A 17,297-nucleotide genomic window follows, 5' to 3' on the forward strand; every position below is an offset into this window, starting at 1 on the left:
TGGACCTCAGGCACCAAAGGTCCAAGCTGCCCCTCCTTGCCCCAGGAGGTACAAAACTGGCCCCAAAACCCATGGGCAGAGCACGAGCCCCCCTTGGGGACCACCCCATCCAAGCAAACCCTTGAGCTTTAAGCCACCAGTGGCTCCTCGAGCTCAGGTGGGGGCACTCGGGTGGGTTTCTGCCCCTCCCAGCCCCCAAAAACCTCCGGAGCGTTCATACAATTAACTAAGGAAAAGCAGCACGAGGAGACATTTTGGGAGCCGGGCCTGGGGAGATGTCAGACAGGAGCACCCAAGGGTGCAGGAGCGCTGGGGGCGAATGCTGGATGCTCCCGCGGATGGTGTAAGGCCTCCATAAAGCACCTAATTGTGCAAAACTCTCTGTACGGGGCCATTTATTCCTGACCCCAGCTGCCGCTCAGCCCCACGCCCTGGAGCATGAAGATTGATGGTTCTCGGGATGCCTCCCCCCCAGGCCCCGAGGTGCTGTCATTGCGGATGTCATTTGGGTTTGGAAGTTCACCAAACCCTCTCCCTTAATAACTCCACGTGCCAGCGACTTTCCCAGGGTAATTACAGCGGGAGCCCCAAGGAAGAGACACAAAACGAAGCCCAGGCGCTGGGCAGGGCAGGATCCGGGGGCTGAGCTGGGAGAAAACCCACAAGGATTTGGGGACGCAGCACCAGGGCAGCCACGGGGACGAGCCAAAAGCACCAGCACCCCGCAGAAAACCCTTTTTCCCTTTCCTACACTGCTTTGCCAGCGTGCCACCCGCCCACATTGCCTTGGCCATATCGGAACAAGTGTCCCCAATTCCTCCTGGCTCCAGCAAAGGGAAATTCGGGGCCATCCCCCGCGTGGGGAGGGGAGCGCGGCGGCACGTTCGGCAGGGGTGACTTGCAGAAGCATTACACGCATGATTACCCTTCAGATCAGGGGAACAGGGGCTTAACTGCGTGAGAAACGGCTGTTATTCAGGTAATGGATTTACAGCACTCACTACTAAAGTATCAGACACAGCAATTTTTTACAGCTTTCACGCTGGAATTTATGGCTCAGGGAGGCGATCTCCATACGAGGCAGGGATCATTGCCTTATTTAGTATCCGAGGAGGAAAATTTATGTTTTCGCCCAAGTTTGTTTTGAAAGGTAACCTGCAGGCACGCACACGCAGCCCCCTTCCCTGCGGGTGCGCAGGGACGCGGGCAGAGCACCGGGTGCCCCGGGGGACATGCACCAAGAGGGCTCCTTCGAGGTGCACACGTGTGTGCAAGGACAGAGCTCATGCACACAACTGTCACGCGTGTTTTAGGCTGTCACACATGTTTTAGGCCGTTACACGTATTTTAAACCACACATGCAAGGTTAATTCTTCATCTTAATGCACTATGAGCCCCAAAAACTGGGGGAGCACCTCTGCTCGCCCACCTGGATGCCTGAATGCTGCTCAGATCAAAACCTGCCCTTGCTTTTGCCATCAACGGGTCTTCATCTTGTCCCCAAAGCCCTCCTGCATCACACCAAGGGGGTCGGAGCGTGCTGACCCTACCAGGACAGGCAGGACCTGCTCCCCCCACCCCAAAACGCAGCCACCTGCGGCAGGGACAGCCAGGACCCCACCTCCAGGACCTGCACCCCTCGACAAGGACGGGCGCAAAGAGACCATGGTTGGTGCAACCAGCCCTGGGGACACGGGGAGGGTGAAAACTAGCACTGCCCCAACCTAAATACTCAGAGAAGCCTGCAATAGGTTATCTAGAGAGGTTGTGGAGGCTTCTCCTTGGAGATCTTCAAACGCTGCTTGGACGTGGTGCTGGGCACTCTGCTTGGGGTGGCCCTGGTGGCACAGGGGGTGGGGACCAGGTGGACCCAGAGGTCCCCGAACCATTCCCATATTGTGGGACCAGCTCATGGAGGCACCATAGCACGCCGGGGCATCCGTCCTACCTGCTGCTGCTGGAAGTGCAGGAGCTCCACCGGGCTCATCTCTCCGTTGGCCTCCCCGCTGGCGGCTCCTTCTCTCCCCCCACCGCCCCCGCCGCCATCGGGCTGGTTGGTGAGGCTGCTGACCCCGTTCTGGCCGGAGGGAGTGGAGCGTATCGTCTCCGAGGCGGATTCAACCATCATGACTTGCTAGCAGGACCTGAGGAGCGAGGAGGGAGAAAAGTAGAGGCTGAGAAGAGAGACCGAGCCCCCCGCCGGCACCCCCACTTTCAAACCCAGTGCCTGCTTCGTGGTCGGGCTACGCCCAGTTTTAGCTGAGGTCACTGCACTCCAAAAAAATAAAAATAATTTTAAAAAAAGGGGAAAAAAGAAAAAAAGCTTTCGGAAAATCAAACATAGGCTGGGTGGGTGCGGGCAGTGGCGCGAGCTGTTCCCAAGGTGCTGCCAGCACACCCCATCCCCTGGGGAATCGCTGTGCTTTTTGGCTTTTCCCCTGCCTGACGGATACCCTGGAAGCTGAGAATTTTTCACAGAGCCACAAATTACGAAATGTTTCGCTCAGAGACGACAGAGGCGGCAAAGTTGCAGAGTTTCGATGGAGCTGAAGACCAAGCATGTGGAGCTGGCGCTGCGCATTTCGCCCTGAAAACCTCGACGATCTCCACCAAGCCCCCGCGGAGCATCTCAGCTCCGGCACCCAGCACCCGCCTTCCCTGCTCCTGCCCCTGGCAGCAGCATCTGCATCTCTTGAGCTTCGTTTCCCCCAAGCACAGGCTCTTGGAAGGCACACCACTTTTCTGCATCCAGGACTTTTATCCCTGACCACCGTCCCATTACGCAGGGCAGAGGATCAGGGTGCTGCACCCCACTCCAGCCATCTCAGGGACCGGCCAGGGCTCGGTTTCCCCAGTACGAGCACCTGAAGCACCGCACGGAGCCGGGGGGGCACCAGCAGGAGCTGGAGCGGCCGCAGGCTGGGGAATTTGGTGGTGCTGGCACGTCACGGCCGGCTGCACAAGCACCGGGTGCTCGCCACCGAGCATCCCGTGGAGCTGCTTTGTAAAGGAGCGCAGCCCGGCTAGGGGAGGGACTCCCGAGGAGTTGCAGGGAGTGGTTTCAGAGAGACCTCGGTTGGGTTTAATTAGCATGTAAGTCATTAGCTGTAAAGCTCAGGGTCCCCCTGTGCAAAGCACAGGACCCCGGCAGGGTCTCCTCCTGTGAAAGCCCCGCGCATCCTCGTGCCCCCCCTGGGTTCTGCGCAGGAGCAGCGTGGGGATGTTGCAGGACTTGGGGATGGGATCCACCTGCAGGAGTGCTGGGTCCAGAGGGAAGGAAAAGCCCCGGGACTTGGGAACAGGGAGCACCCCCAGCCCCAGCCCACAGAGATTTAACCCCCCGGCTCCCCAGGGCCACATCCAGCCCCGAGCAGACGGGAGGCAGGGTGCTGGGTCTCTCCCTCCCTCCCGACACACGTTTTGCCCTGCAGAAGGGCAGAGGACGCAGTTTTACCCCCACTTTTCTCTCCTCTTTCCCCACATCAGAACCAAAACGGCATCGACCACCACCGCTCAGAGCCAGCCCGCGACTTCGAAACAGGAGTGGAATAAATAAGGCAAGAGGGACGGGGAGAAGGAACACCACTTCTCCCTTTTTTCTTCTCTTTTTCCCCCTTCTTCCCCCACCCCGCCCCAAAAGACAGAAAGACAAACCGCGAACAACATAATTGCTGAAATGTGGCGTGTAATAATAGCTATTCAGAAGCTGATCATTCATATTAAACAGGGTGAAGCAAGCTTCTCATTTGCATGTTTGAGATTATATGCATTTCAAAAGTCATTTCCGCAGGGTATATGACTGACATTAATTCCCATGCGGAGCTGCTGGCTCCCTCCCGCAGTCCGCGTGTCGCAAGCACACGCGTGTGCACGTTGCACGGGGACGCACCGGCAGCCCCGGGAGAGCTCAAGGTTAACGGGATTACGGCGTTTTAGCTGCCTTTGAAGGGCAGGGAGAAGGAAGGGATGCTCGCCTGCAGGTGCTGAGTTAGGAGCGAAAAAGCTGGAAGAGACGAAGCCCCTGTTTCCTCTGATATTGCCCCAAATTCCTCCTTCCCAGCCCCACGAGGCTTTCAGCCCTGTTAGCAAAGGTCTCAGGCGCCCAGGAGGGAAGGGAGCCCTTGAAGGCAAGAAAACACCTTTTGTCCTTGAAAACCACGTTTGCTCGCTGGCCCCTTAACGCCCCACAAGAGCCTTTAGAAAAAACAGATTTTGGTTTTGTAACTTTTCTCGCTTTCCTTCAGAAAAGCCCCAGCTCCGAAGGCGCGCAGCCCCGCAGGGAAAAGCAAAGCGGCGACAGGGCCTGTCCAGGAGTCACAAGGTATCACCACGGCCAAAAAACTCAGCAGGATTCAAAAAAAAAGGGATTTGACTTTTATATGGAGAACAAGAATATCCAGAGTTACAACAGGAAGTATTAAAAAGGCAAAAAAAAAAAAAAAAAAAAGGGAAGAAAAAAGTTTTGGAAAGGATATAAACTTTCCTGGCTTCGGGGCATAAATTGAAGCCTAACTATTGGGAATTAGGAGGAAATCTCTTCCCATCGAGGAGCCGGAGCCGGGGGCTTGGGGCTTGCTTCGCCTTCCCCCAGCAGGGCCAGGATGCTGCAGCAGATGCAGCAGAGCCGGGCGAATCCCGCAGCCAGCGCCGGTCCCTTTCCAAGTCTAGTAAACTCGCCTTCCCGCTCGCAAACCCTACCGGGACGCTGGTGTGTTTGGGTTCCCAGCGCTGCGAGGGAAGTCATAAAAGAAAGCAATAATAATAATAATGAAAATATTTCCATTCACATAAAACTTTTACAAAACCTTAAAGGAAAAAAAATGTATGTATATAATGAAGCCAAGGGCTGCGGCGCTGCGGTGCCGCCGTGAATTAGGAAGGAGCAGGCGCTGGGCTCCGTAAGTGCTCCGGCACATGTGCGTCCCCGCGCACGGACGGAGGTCTGTGCAGCATCACAGCGCCGGCTTTTCATCTATTTTAGTTCGCCCCAGACAGCCAATATTTTAGGGATTCTCCCTCATGCCGGGATCCAGAGGGTCTAATCGGGATCAGACCTTCCCCCAGGCACGAAGGCATGGCCCCTGGCCAGATCGTCCCCGCCGGCAGATCCGACAGCCAGATAAAGTACAAAATGATGGTTTTACTTAAAAGGGGAGGGGAGGGGACCCCTCTAATGGCAATGAGCAACAGAAGCTGCGCAAATGGATCGCTAATTACCATCGCAGACTCAAACCCATTTCACTGAATGAGCACTCTTCCTTTTTTTTTTTTTTTTTCCCTTTTACTTAAGTGCGCACCTTTCGCAGGACAAAGAAAGGGAAGCGGAATGGCAAATAAAGAATCCCCCCAGCCTTTAGCAGTACCATATGGCGATGAGAGTATATTAATTGCGGCCCCCTTTTAATTAACAATTGCTTAATTTGAGCAGCAACATTGCCTTGACATCCCCTGACTTGCCACTAACCTGTAAAGCGCGCGCGCGCCACGCCAAGTCATCAATTCAGTTTTATTGACCACCCCCCCCCCCCCAAAAAACAGGCACGATACCAGGGCTTTCCAATTGACACCTCTGCACTCTCTAATTAGCACAGTTAACAGCCTGATGGATGCCCACAGCTTCCCCGGGAGGGCAGGCACAGATCAGGGGGTTTGCTGTCAGATGGGGTGCACATGTGGCCATCCCGCGGGTGCCTGCGCATCGCGACACGAAGCGTTCGGGACCCTTGGCGGACAGGGGAGGACGAACCTGGAGGCTGGCTTGGGGCGAAGGCTTGCTCTGAAGGACATGGGATCCATGCACGGGGCTCGCAGGTCTTTATAAGGGATGAGGCATCTGCTCCGGAGGAGTTTTGGGGCACCCCGACCCACCCACCGCGGTGATGCTGATTTCTCCTCCGCCCAACTCAGCGCAACGGATGCAAACACAAATAGCGCTGCTTAGCCCCCGGGACACACAAAAGCAGGTACATCCCAGGCCGCAAGCTCCTAAGAAGCCCGAACACCTATTTTAGCTGCTTCTCCTATTTTTAAACACCCTTATTACAGCGGTCCTCGGGGGCTCCGTAACTTTGCGCCGCCCTTCGCGGGCTGCGCGTGGCCGTGCTCGTGCTGCTGCCACCCCAAACCAGAGCCCGGCACGGGCGGGGAAACGAAGGGCACAGCCCCCGATAGGTTGCAAAAGCCCAAACCGAAGCAGGGCAAGAGCAGAGGTGGGCAAGGAATTATTCCCACGGGGCTGAGGGAAGTTACGGCGCGGTGTTTCTGGCAGCAGCTGAGCCACGCAGCAAAGGGGGGGGACACATGAGCACAGCGAGCGCCAAAAGCAGTCGCCTTCGGAGCATCCGATGGAGATGAACCAGGCCTGGGCACTGCACGCATTCCCCCCGCAGCTGGTCCTTTGCCTCAGTTTCTCCTGATGCAAACCAAGGCACACCCCAGCTGGGAACGACCGCCCAGGAGCAGCTGGAAAGGGGAAAATGCTCCTCGTGCCCAGCATGTCCCCGCTGCGGGACTGCGTTGTGCCAGCGCAGAACAAGCCGATGACACCAGACACTTGCAAGCAAACCCCAACCACGCTGCTCCGGAGACTTTTTTCCGCCCCTCTCTCCACCCCCCAGCCCCAAATTGATCTCCCCAACCCTTTTTTCCAGCTCCATCCTCGCCAAGCTGCAGAGACGAGGACGGGGGCACCCCACGGCACCGCGGCTCGCCGCCAACCTCTCCCACGGGCACCGGCAGCACGAATCAAGCAAATCCCTCAAAAGCTGGGCAGCAGCGGGGGTGGATCCAGGACCTCCAGGAATCCAGATAAACGGAGACCTTCGGGAATCCCGCGCCGCAGCGGGATGCTCCCCGTGCTGCTAGGAGCAGGCGCGCGCACATGAGGCTGGGGCGCAGGCAGCGGATCTGCTCCGAGCCATGGGAAGTTGAGCAACTTGCCTGGCCGGATCCGGCACCGAGCGAGGCTTGGGGAAGTGGCTGGCTAATCTTAAAAGGCTTTGGCTCCGCGAGGAGAAGCAGCAGCCGGGATTGCTCGGAGAATGGCTTTTTACCCTTTAATTAACACATAAACACATGGAAATGTGGAAAGGGGATTAAAATACAAGTCTAGGGGAGCTAAAATGAATCTAAAGCATTACTGTAAATTAGAAGAGATTTAAGGAACCAAGGATTGGCTAAGCCCAGGCACCGCTTTAATGGGATCACACCTCTGGGCACTTTCATCTCCCACTTTCATCTTGCTCCCAGCAACTTTCCTGGGCAGGACCGCGAGCTCTGGGCGCAGCTGCCCACCCGCAGCTCTCCCCGGGGCCACTCCAAAGCCTCCTTCACCCCCGCTGGGTTCACGAGCACCCCAGGGCCATCAGGCAGCGGCGAGCGTTTGCCGCTACTTGGAAAACCAGCGAGAACAACCCGGGAGGGGATTGTCTCCTCCCCGAAAAGCTGGCTCGCCCTACTCACAGTATATCTGGAAAGCTGAACGTCACCACCAAGAAAAGTCCCTAGGAGAGCGCTGGACATGGTGCAGCTCCTGCTCAGCTCCAAAATATCTCCCTCCGAGCAAGCTTCTCTCTCCAGACCTCGCTCCAGCAGCATTGAGGATGCTCCAACAGCACCAAGGATGCTCCGGCGGCACCGAGGACACTCCACGAGCATCAGGGATGTCCCGACTGCTGCAAACCCCATGGGTGATTCTCCTCGGGACCCCAGCCCGCTCCCACCCACGGCAGCACCCAGGGTGGGCAGTGGCCCCGGCTGCTCCCCACCGAGCTCCGGGACGGCCGAATCCCCTCTGGTGGGGCCGGGCACGCGCCGGGGCCGTGGCTCCATCCTGCGCTTCCCTCCGCTGCGCTCTTGAGAAGATTAAAAAAAAAAAAAAAAAAGAGAGCGCCCCACTCCATTTCATTAAGAAAGTAAACACAAGAGCCGTCTAAGTGTCTAATTAAGCTTCTAATTAGTCCCTGCTTGTTACTAATGCAAATTAGATTACGCCGCTTAACTACAGCATGTCCACAACACCCTTGTTAATTGCGGCCTTTTGAAATTAAATTACTCCCTAATTAGCATATCAAAGCCATTGATTCGGAGCCAGGAAAGATGAGGGCAGGAGGAAGCCGAACGCCAAGTTTTGTTAATCAGGGACGTCTAATTAAATAGTGACGTGGCGCACGGGGGCTCCGGTCTCGCTGCTCAGGAGCCGCACGTGGGGGTCCCGGGGGAGCCCGAGCGGGGCAGCGCCCAGGGAGCTGCTGGCACCCACCCATGGGTGCCCACCGCCTGCACCCAGCATCCCGGCAGGCCCAGCAGCCGTGTCCCTGCAGGTGGAAGCTGGCGGAGAGACCTGGGGGCCAGAGGGATGGAGGAGCCCGAAAGCAGCAGCGTTGGGGCAGAGCACGAGCTCTTGCAGAGCCCCTGGTGAGCCCGTGCCGAAATAGGGTCCAGAATGGTGCTGGGATAAAGCAGATCCCAGAAACAGCCACTTGATTCCCTTCTGCTCGATGTAAAGGGGAACTCAAAGGAAAAACGTGCGCCAGGGCAGCACACAGCGCCACTGCCCAGGCCCCTGCTGGGCAGAGCAGCCTCCGAAACCCTCGGTATCCCCAGGGAGCAGAACCAGCACCAAAGCTGGGACAGGTCTGGATGGAGGCAACGGCATCTCCCACCTGCAGGGCCCACGGCAAGGAAAAAAACACCCAAAACCCCCCACACTCATGGGCAGGGGGATACGACCGCCCCCAAAAGCATCCCACAAGGGGCACCAAGAGCCCAGCGTGAATTTAGTCCTCGGAAGAAGCCAAGCATGTCCACGATCCCATCAAACAGAAGCGTGGATGCACTCGCTCGAGTTATCCAACTCCCTAAAAACCCCAGCCCCAAATTCACGAGGGGACATAAAGGGGGCACCAGGGAAGAGCCTGTACCTAAAAGCATCCAGGTAGATTCCCTCCACGGAGAGTTACGCTGAACCTAACGCCTAATTTTTTTTTCCTAAGTTATTGAAATAACTTCCTGAATGACCCAGTTCTTTAAATCTTATAACTTTTCCTCTCCCTTTTTTTTTTTTTTTGTTTAAAGAAGTGGGAAGGAAAAAAAAATAAAGGGACGAAGATTGGAAAAGTTTAATAGAGGGAGAAAAAGTCTATTAAAAAAACGCAGGCAGCCCGTCTCGGGGGAAGAGTTGAAATATTGAAGAAAGGAAAATCGCTTCTCCGGCTGCAGAGACAGAGGAGGAGAATAGAGCGGGCTTAAGAGAAGGAGCCGCGCACTTTTAATTGAAAAGAGGGAGATTCAAATGAAATATCCAATATCCCCAGTTAAAGAAAGGAAGAAAGACGGACCCTGGCCGCTTTGCTACGCCAAGAAATTGCTAAAGCACTAACTTTCTTTCTCTCCCACTGCCTTGTAAGTTATAGGAGAGAGGGATGAGAGAAAGAGAGAAAAAAAGGGTCTTTCATAGACGAGGAACTCAAGGGAATGGGGAGGAGGGTGGGAAGAGAGACCAAGTTTTATTCATTTATTTAATTTTATGAGATGAGTTAAAAATAATAAGAAAAGGCCGAGTTTTATAATGTCAGTGTTTGGAAGCAGCAGCAGAAGGGAGAAGAGAGGGGGGAAAGCAACTAAGAACAGAAGGGCCAGCTCCAACCACCCGCCGCACGAGCCTCTCTCCCAACGAGATTCAATTAATTGATAACAAGAGGCATCAAATTAATTTTTCAAGGATGTTAGATTTTGATGAAGGAAAAAATCTCTCTGATTTTAATCGGGGCGGCGTTTAAAAGGCATAAATGAATATCCCTTTCTAATCATCTGAGGCACCGAGGAAGCACCAAGCGGTTAACGTGAAAATTCAAATCGTTTAATTGGGGGGGGGGGGGGGGGGGGCAGGGGGGCCGGATGGGGGGAAGGGTAACTGGGTTTTTCTTTTAAAGAGCTTTATGAAGAAATTATTTTTAAAATGATTTCTTTCAAGCATCCTTGCTCCCCCCCGCCCCGAAACACGCACACTCATAAAAACACATCTCAGAGGTTTTTTCCTTTGAATAGAGACCATTCCCATCACAATCTAATTAACAAAAATGATAATGAATAGGGTGGGGAAGAAAAAAAAATTCACAGGGAAGAAAAAATACTCCAAGCTCCCAGGAAAAAAAAAAAAACACGGGAGGAGAACCCGACTGATTTCCCAACACGCACAGCTCGCTGTCAGAACCGCTCCGCACCTCCACACGGGACGAAGCCTTTAAGATTTGCAGCCCAAGCGCGCTCCTTCCTCAAAATCCTATTAAAATAATTAAAAGCACCTCCCATTGCTGCTCTTCCAGGGGAAGAGCTTGCAGCCCAAGCCCCGGAGGAGAGCGGCGTGCGCACCCACGTGCGTGCGCACGCCCGCCCGTGCACGCGTGCGCGCCCCGCAGCCTTGCACCCGCGGCCCCGTGCGGCACCCACGGCCCCGTGCGGCACCCACCAGCCACGCGCCGGTGTTTCCATCCACGGGGACACGCCGGCATCTCGCAGAATAAAGCCAGACCGGGGGTTAAGGCTCTGCCAGACCGCGGTGCACGCGGCTCTTTTCGCTCATCGCCAACACGAGCGCACGCGGCAGGGAGGCACGGACACGGCGCACGCATCCTGCCCGCTGCACAGCCCCAGGCCAGCCTCCGGGGCACACGCAATGCACGCCCAACGTGCCACGCACCCACCACATCCCAAACCCAAGGTGTCACTCACCCAAGTCGCCACGTGCTGCAATCCCTTCCCTCCCTGTCGCGCGCCGACAGCCTGAACGTCACCCGCGCCCGTGGGTGTCTCCGCCGAGGCACCCACCTACCGCAGCCTCCAGCCAGTGCTGAGGAAGAGGAGGGCTCTTCCTCTCGGACAGAGCCACTAACAGCATCGTGTCCCACGCCTGCCTTGTGGCGAGATGAGGAAGAGGAGGGCAGGGAAGTGTCCTGATGTGTCTGGGGTTGAGAAAGGCACCAACGGCACGGGAGCGGCACCCGGCAGCCTTGGGAACTGGAAGGGCAGCAGCGGGGCGGAGGAAGGCTCCTGGTAACAGCGTGTTTATGGGGAAAATAAAAAATAAAATAAAAAAATAAAAACAGTTTGAGGCTGAGCAGGGTGAGGACACAGCCAAGAAGGGAGAAAATGAACTGGAAGCAGGCGAGAGCCAAACAGGACCAGGAAAAGGAGCAACGGGGGCGCGCGGGCGTACCGACGCCGCCAGCCCCGAGGGATGCGGTGCTGGGACACACGGCCCCGAGCAAAATTTTCCAGCTGAGTTTGCATGAAGTCAGGCTGGAGGTTGCTAAAAGTCTCTTCTGGCCTTTAAATAATCCAGAGGGTGGAAATAAAAAAAACACCGCGGTGCCTATTAAATGCGAGGGAAGAACTCAGATGCTGCAAGTTTTCCCAGACTCAGTCATGTTTGTGCAAAAATTCATCCAGAAACGCTCTACTTAACGCACTCCCCGCTGCACAGTGATGCTTTCCACTGCAAGTCCCATTTCTATTCAGGAAGAGGCCTGGTTTTCATCCAGAAATTATGCTGCTCACGAGGAGAAAGAAGAAAAAAGGCGGTGGGGGGGAGAACTATCCTTGGGCATTTTCAAACTCTCGGTCTGAAGTCCTTTTTTTTTTCATCCGAATCAGAGGCAGGCATGACCCGAGGCCGGCTCCCCGTCTCGCCAGCACCCCCGGAGCAGGGCTCGGCCGTTTCGAACCCCTTCCCGATTCTGTTTCTGCACGGCTCGGCTGCCCTGCACGGGCTCAGCACCTCCTGCCCGGTTCCAGCATACCCCGAAGACAAACACGGCTCCCGACAGCAGCACCGGGAGCTGCGGCTGGAGGAACGCGAGCAGGTTCAGGAATTGCCTTAAAACGTGGGAAGCAGCACCCCAGGACGGCATCGGCGCAGGGAGGGAAGGCGTGCTGAAGGTTTCGGGTGTGCAGAAGAGGGTTCAGAGGCTCAGAGCATCCCCACGAGCGGGGGAAGCACCTCCCCGCGCCAGGGTCCCCCACGCGCCGCGGTCCTTGGTGGGTGACCCGGGATGAGCCGCGTTCAGCCGCCGCATCCTCTTCGATCCCGAGCTGAGTGGGGCCGGGGAGAGCCCCCCCAGCACCCTTGCTGGGGCGCCACGTGCAGGGATGGAGCAGGAGCTCATCTCCTCTTTTCCTGGCAGGGGTTGAGTCACACCGCCGCGCTTCCAGCATCCCTTTGGCCGGGCAGGCGAGCTGGTCCCGCAGCACCACCCCCGGCGTCTCCAGACCACGCTGGGCTCCGGAACCCCGCTGCGAACCCAAGAGCTCAGCCCTTAAAGCACGCATCGGGACTCAGCACCGTCCCAAATCCCAGCAGCACTCCCCTGCTATACAAACTGGGACAGAGCTATGGAAGGACTACGGGGACTGATGGAGGCGCAATAAAGCTGTGCCAGAGGGGGTCTGCACCCCCAAATCTCTGCTTATCACCGGCAGTGGGTGATGCTTCCTCCTAAGAATATAAGACCCCCAAACTCATCCGGCCACGGGGTGCAAAGGCACAAAGCAGCAGCACACAGGGCACTGCTGAGGCTCCAGCCAGAAGTGACCAGGCTTCGGTCGCCGAGTGCCACTGGGGGCATCCCTGATGGCATGGGACGGACGGCGCTGCGCTAGGGAGGTGGTATGAGATGTATCCTCATTGCAGAGCACACCTGGAATGGTGCAGGGTTTTCTCCACTCCGCCCCTCTTTACAAAAAATAAATAAATAATTTTTCTTTATGATATTAGTTTATGATTCACTGCCAGGGCAGAGAGGGCACGGTGGGACCGGTGCCCACCCCAAGCTGGGTGCAGGCGAAGCTCCGGCACTGCCCCTGCTGCCGCAGGGTCCGTCACGTCCCTGGTGAAGCAGGCAGCTGGGGCAGCCCTCGCCTGCCCCAGAAACACATCCCCAGAGGTGGAGACGGAGCACCTCGCTCCATGGCTCCAGGCAGGGTGTGTTGGGGACACGGCCCTGGCGGTGCCTTTCCTCATCATCCCTGGAACTGGCGAGTTTCACCCCAAAGCAGCGTGGCCGTCCCAGATCAGGACAGCCCTTGCGAGCGTGCTACTGGGGGCGCATTGAAGTGCTGCTGAGCTGCACTGGCCTCATCACCAGCCACCCTGGGCAGGGCACGCCTCCATTTCTCCCCAGCCCCAAAACAACCCCAGCAGGATGAGGGATGGCAAAGACACCGGGATGCAGCACGGACACCATCCAGGTCACCAAAACTCCACCAGCAACAAGTCCCCGGGTGCCCACCATGCTATCAGCCCCACGCGGACCAACGCTCCTAACTCTAGCCGTAATCCAGTACCGAATTTAAAAGCCGTGCATCCGTCTGTCCGTGTGTCCCAAACCTGCTCCCGAGCGCGGGGCTGGGAGCTCAGCAGCGCCGGGGGCTCCTTGCGCATCGTCGCAGATAATCGACCAGCTGGCCCCGACCTTCCCCAAAGCCCCCTCTGATCCCCAAACGTTCCCCTCGGCCCGTCAGCTTTCCCTCACTGTATTTCTAAATGGACTGCCCTCTTCAGCAGAGAGTCTTTTAAAAGGTTCTGTAACCCGGGGGGCGTCGGGGGGACGGCGCTACCTCGGGACCTTTGTGCTACCTGCGAGGAACAATGCGGCGTTTGATCCCGGACGGGGCTGCTCCGACAGCCCCCGAGCTTGACCCAGATTCGGAGCGGCGGCTCCTCTTCCCACAGACAAGGGCGTTTGTTCAGGCTACAGCCCTCCAGCATGAAGGGAAAGACTTCAAGGGATTTGGAAACGGAGCCTAGAAGCGGAATCTGTCACGCTAGGTATAAATAAAAACCTGGGTTAAAAGAGGAAGCCAGAATAACCTGACCGGAGCCGTGCTGAGCGGGGAGCGAGTGACCTTTGGGGCCGGACCTGGAGAGCCCTGAGCATCCTCCAGGGCAGGCAGGGATCAGCCCCGGGACCTGTCCCATTAACGCCGGGTCCCTGCTGCATCCCCCCGCGATGGCAGCGAGATGCAGGAACTCAGACCCGAATTTCGGCAGGGCTGAAGCCAGCACAAACCTTCCGCCTGCAGCCACAGCAAAAGAGGAACGGAGCAAACCTCGTGCCGCGCCACGAGAGGGAAGCTCGGCTGGCAATCCCTGCTCCGGGACGCTTACACACACCTCGCCCGCGAAGGGATTTTAGGACTTCTTCCCTATTTCTCTTCCCCTCCCCACAGCAGCAGCTTTGCAGCGTTTCCCGATTGCCCGGCTGCTCCACGGGTTTCATCCCAGCCCTCCAAAACGCTGCAGAAACCGGGGTGGCTCTGACGACACCCAAAAAGCCTTGTCCTGGTGCAGGATGCGGCCTGACACACAGCCTGCCCGTCTGCTCTCCCTTGCCCGTTTCTCTCCTTTTTCCCCCCATTCCCACCTTGCACCTGCCTACAGGAGAGGCCTGGCTCCGTTCCCCCCGCTGCGAACCCAAGCCCAGCACCGCCACAAACCCCCAGCCCAGATTTCCCAGCGGGGCAGGAGCTGAGCACCCCTTTTTGCTTCCCAGCTGAGAAATCCTGGCCCTTTGGGGGGGTCATTTACACGCGAACGCTCGCACCGGGGACGAGGCTGAGAGCGGGGCACGGCGGCAAAATCCGGGCACGGGAGCGAGCAAAACCCAGCCCAGAGCCCCCGTGCAGAAGAGAAGTCGCATGGCTCCCGTCAGGAAGGGATTTCCCTGCAGGGAAAGCAGCCTGGGGAGCAAAGGAGAAGGCGTAAATACTTTGGAGACAATAACGGAGAAGAGCAAAGCTGGAAACATCGTTTTATAAAAGCTGCGGCTTTACCCCTACCCAAATCCGTGGTGGCAAAAGAAGCGGGGTTTGCAGCTACGCCCGGGACAGCACATTTTCAAAATCCACATTTCCTGCCACAGAAGTTACGGGACTTTGTCCCCACTTACGCTTCTATTTTCTCTCCTCCTTCCGTTTCTAATAAGCCGAATGTGGCTGCATTTGGGAATTTCCCTCCCAGCCTCAGGTCTGGCCGCATCCAGGAGGGATCGGCCGGGGACTTTGGACTCTGGGGGATGGCCGCCCACCGGCACAGCACCGGGGTGCGCCGAGCATCTTGCTGCCACCTCCTGCCCCTGCCAGGAGCCCGGAGCTCCCATGGGAGTGGGAGATGCCCGAGATGGGACGTGGGTGGTTAAAGGTTTGGGTTTGGTTCCAGGCATCACCGTCCTGCTCTGCTTCCACACCTCGGGGTGTGCTCCTCTGGCCGGAGCAGCCCAGCCATGACGACGGTGCCTCTTCAGGGTGGCCACCAGGACAGAGTAGGTGGCACCTGGAGGGGACGTGACACCACCCAGGGATGCTCAGGCTGGGCCAGGCCATGGCAGGGGTTCTCTGCCCCTAACCCCTGCCCAAAGCCAGGTCCAGGGGAGCCCAAACCTGCCGATGCTCACCAAGAAGCTGCTCCAGCTAGCAATTCTTGCCATAAGCCGTCGCCTTGCCCAGAGTCAGGGGCAGCTCCAACACCCTTGGGACCACCCCACGTCCAGGAGAGCCCCACATCATTCTGCCCATGCAGAGGGGGGCAGCTTCCCCGTCCTGGGCCCTGCCCTGCCAAGCTGGGCTGGGGACAGTCATCCTCATCCTCGTGCCACGAGGACCCCCAGCGTGGACAAAGCAGGGTTATCCATGCTGGAAACCCCATCCTACAGCAGCCGACCCACCCGGCGACCCCAGCATGTGATACCGCACATCCAAGCGAGCCACGAGCCCAGCTGCAAGCCACCAGCGAGCCAGCCCCGGGCAGAACGTGTGCCACCGCCAAGAGGAGACGTCCCCGGGTGGACGGGACCCGTGCGCATGCCTCGCTCCTGAGCACAAGCCCTGGCTGCAGCACGCTCCCGAGGCTGGAGACAGCATTTATCCAGCCCGTGACAGCTTCTCCGAGGTGGTCCCCATCCAGATCCTACTACACACAGCATAGTCCCCAGCTTGCACGTTCACATTAGGCAGGCAAAAAGAGCTACTCACCACTGATCTCTGGCGCACGGAATAAACTCAGAGGTCTCGAGCGAGCCGCCGAGGTTCACGCAGGGAGGGCAGGACGGAGCCGGGCTCCGACACCCGCGGCGCGATGCTCGGCGAGGCGCACGCTGCCCCGGATGGCAGCGGGGAGCACGCACCGCTCTCGTTTTCTGCCTCCGTTCGCCCCAGCACGGTTAAATCCCACCAGACAAACCCAGTTCTGCGAGCGCCCCGGGAAAGGTGTGTTGAAACGAGCCGTTTCGACACCGCCCGCCGCCAGCGAGCCGCTCATCCCGGCCGATCCCTGCTGCGGCCCCATGCAGCGGTGCCGAGCGCGGCCTCTCCTTCTGTTTGTTTAACCGGCACCATCGGTGCCCGAGCAAACGCCCAGCCCGGGGCCGGCGTTACCCCAAATCCCCGAGCCTTTGGAGCGCATCCAGCCCCGGCACGTTGAAACCCTCGACGGCTCCTCCTCGGTGCCACCACCACCGCCGGCACGCGGCGAGGGGCTCGAGCTGGCCCCCACCCCTCCAAACCCACCCCCCCCCCCGAAACATCCACGGCGAGGGGGGGGAAATCGGGGTCCCCAACACGTACCCGAGCGCCCCCGGAGCGCGCAGCCCTCGCAGCCGCCCCGCTCGCAGCGTGGAGCCCGCGGCCCAGCCGGGAGCAGCCCCAGGCGCCCGGATCCGGCCGGCAGCTTCCCCATCGGCCCGTGCCAGCTCCCGACCAAACACGGTCACGTGGAAGAGGTTTGCCAATGAGGCAGAATAAACAGCTTTCAAACTGCCTCCGAAGCAGGGCCCCCGACGGGATTTTCTTCCCCCTCTAGTACCTTAAAAAGGATTTTTTTTTTTTTTTTTTTTGTGCGCGTGTTTTCACAGCTGCCCGCGGTTTGGAAAGCAATCCCCCCCCCCCACAACCCGAAAAAAAAAAAAAAAAAAAGTTTCGTTATTGCACCTTTCGCTCCCGATAAACGCACGCAGGATCCGCCAGGACCGGGAGAAATTTCCTCCCCCTTCGCAGCCACCCTCCTCTCCCTGTTTTGCTAAAAAAATACAGATATATAAAAAAATAAAAAACTGAAAGTGCTTTTGCTGCTGATCCGGACCCGACAACCGCGGCACAGGAGAAGGATTTCCGTTTGAGCACGAAGCAAAAAGACTTTTTTTTTTTTTTTTTTGCCAACTTGCCAGGGCATGAAAGCCAGGCAGCGAGCGTCGCCTGGGGCCGGCGAGCGCCGACACCGGCTTGCTTCAACTGAGCTAACAACCCAG

The 17,297-nt window shown here is 57.6% G+C and overlaps 1 protein-coding gene across 21 annotated transcripts in view; it reads right to left on the reverse strand.

Annotated features, from left to right (window-relative positions):
- The window catches only part of FOXP4 (forkhead box P4), a 59,111-nt gene that overhangs the window by 36,345 nt on the left and 5,469 nt on the right, over positions 1 to 17,297 (reverse strand). For 13 of the 21 annotated variants that reach the window (XM_035561550.1, XM_035561543.2, XM_035561546.2 and 10 more), the window contains one exon: positions 1,949 to 2,144. In XM_035561550.1, coding sequence (XP_035417443.1) covers positions 1,949 to 2,128 — 180 coding nt within the window. In that variant the 5' untranslated portion in view covers positions 2,129 to 2,144. Of the gene's footprint in view, positions 1 to 1,948; positions 2,145 to 16,617; positions 16,764 to 16,980; positions 17,153 to 17,297 lie in introns of those variants that run through there. The other 8 variants (XM_050715377.1, XM_050715379.1, XM_050715382.1 and 5 more) reach the window with 8 other exon arrangements.

This window comes from Cygnus atratus, chromosome 24 (assembly GCF_013377495.2).
Source record: "Cygnus atratus isolate AKBS03 ecotype Queensland, Australia chromosome 24, CAtr_DNAZoo_HiC_assembly, whole genome shotgun sequence".
NCBI classification, from domain to species: domain Eukaryota; kingdom Metazoa; phylum Chordata; class Aves; order Anseriformes; family Anatidae; genus Cygnus; species Cygnus atratus.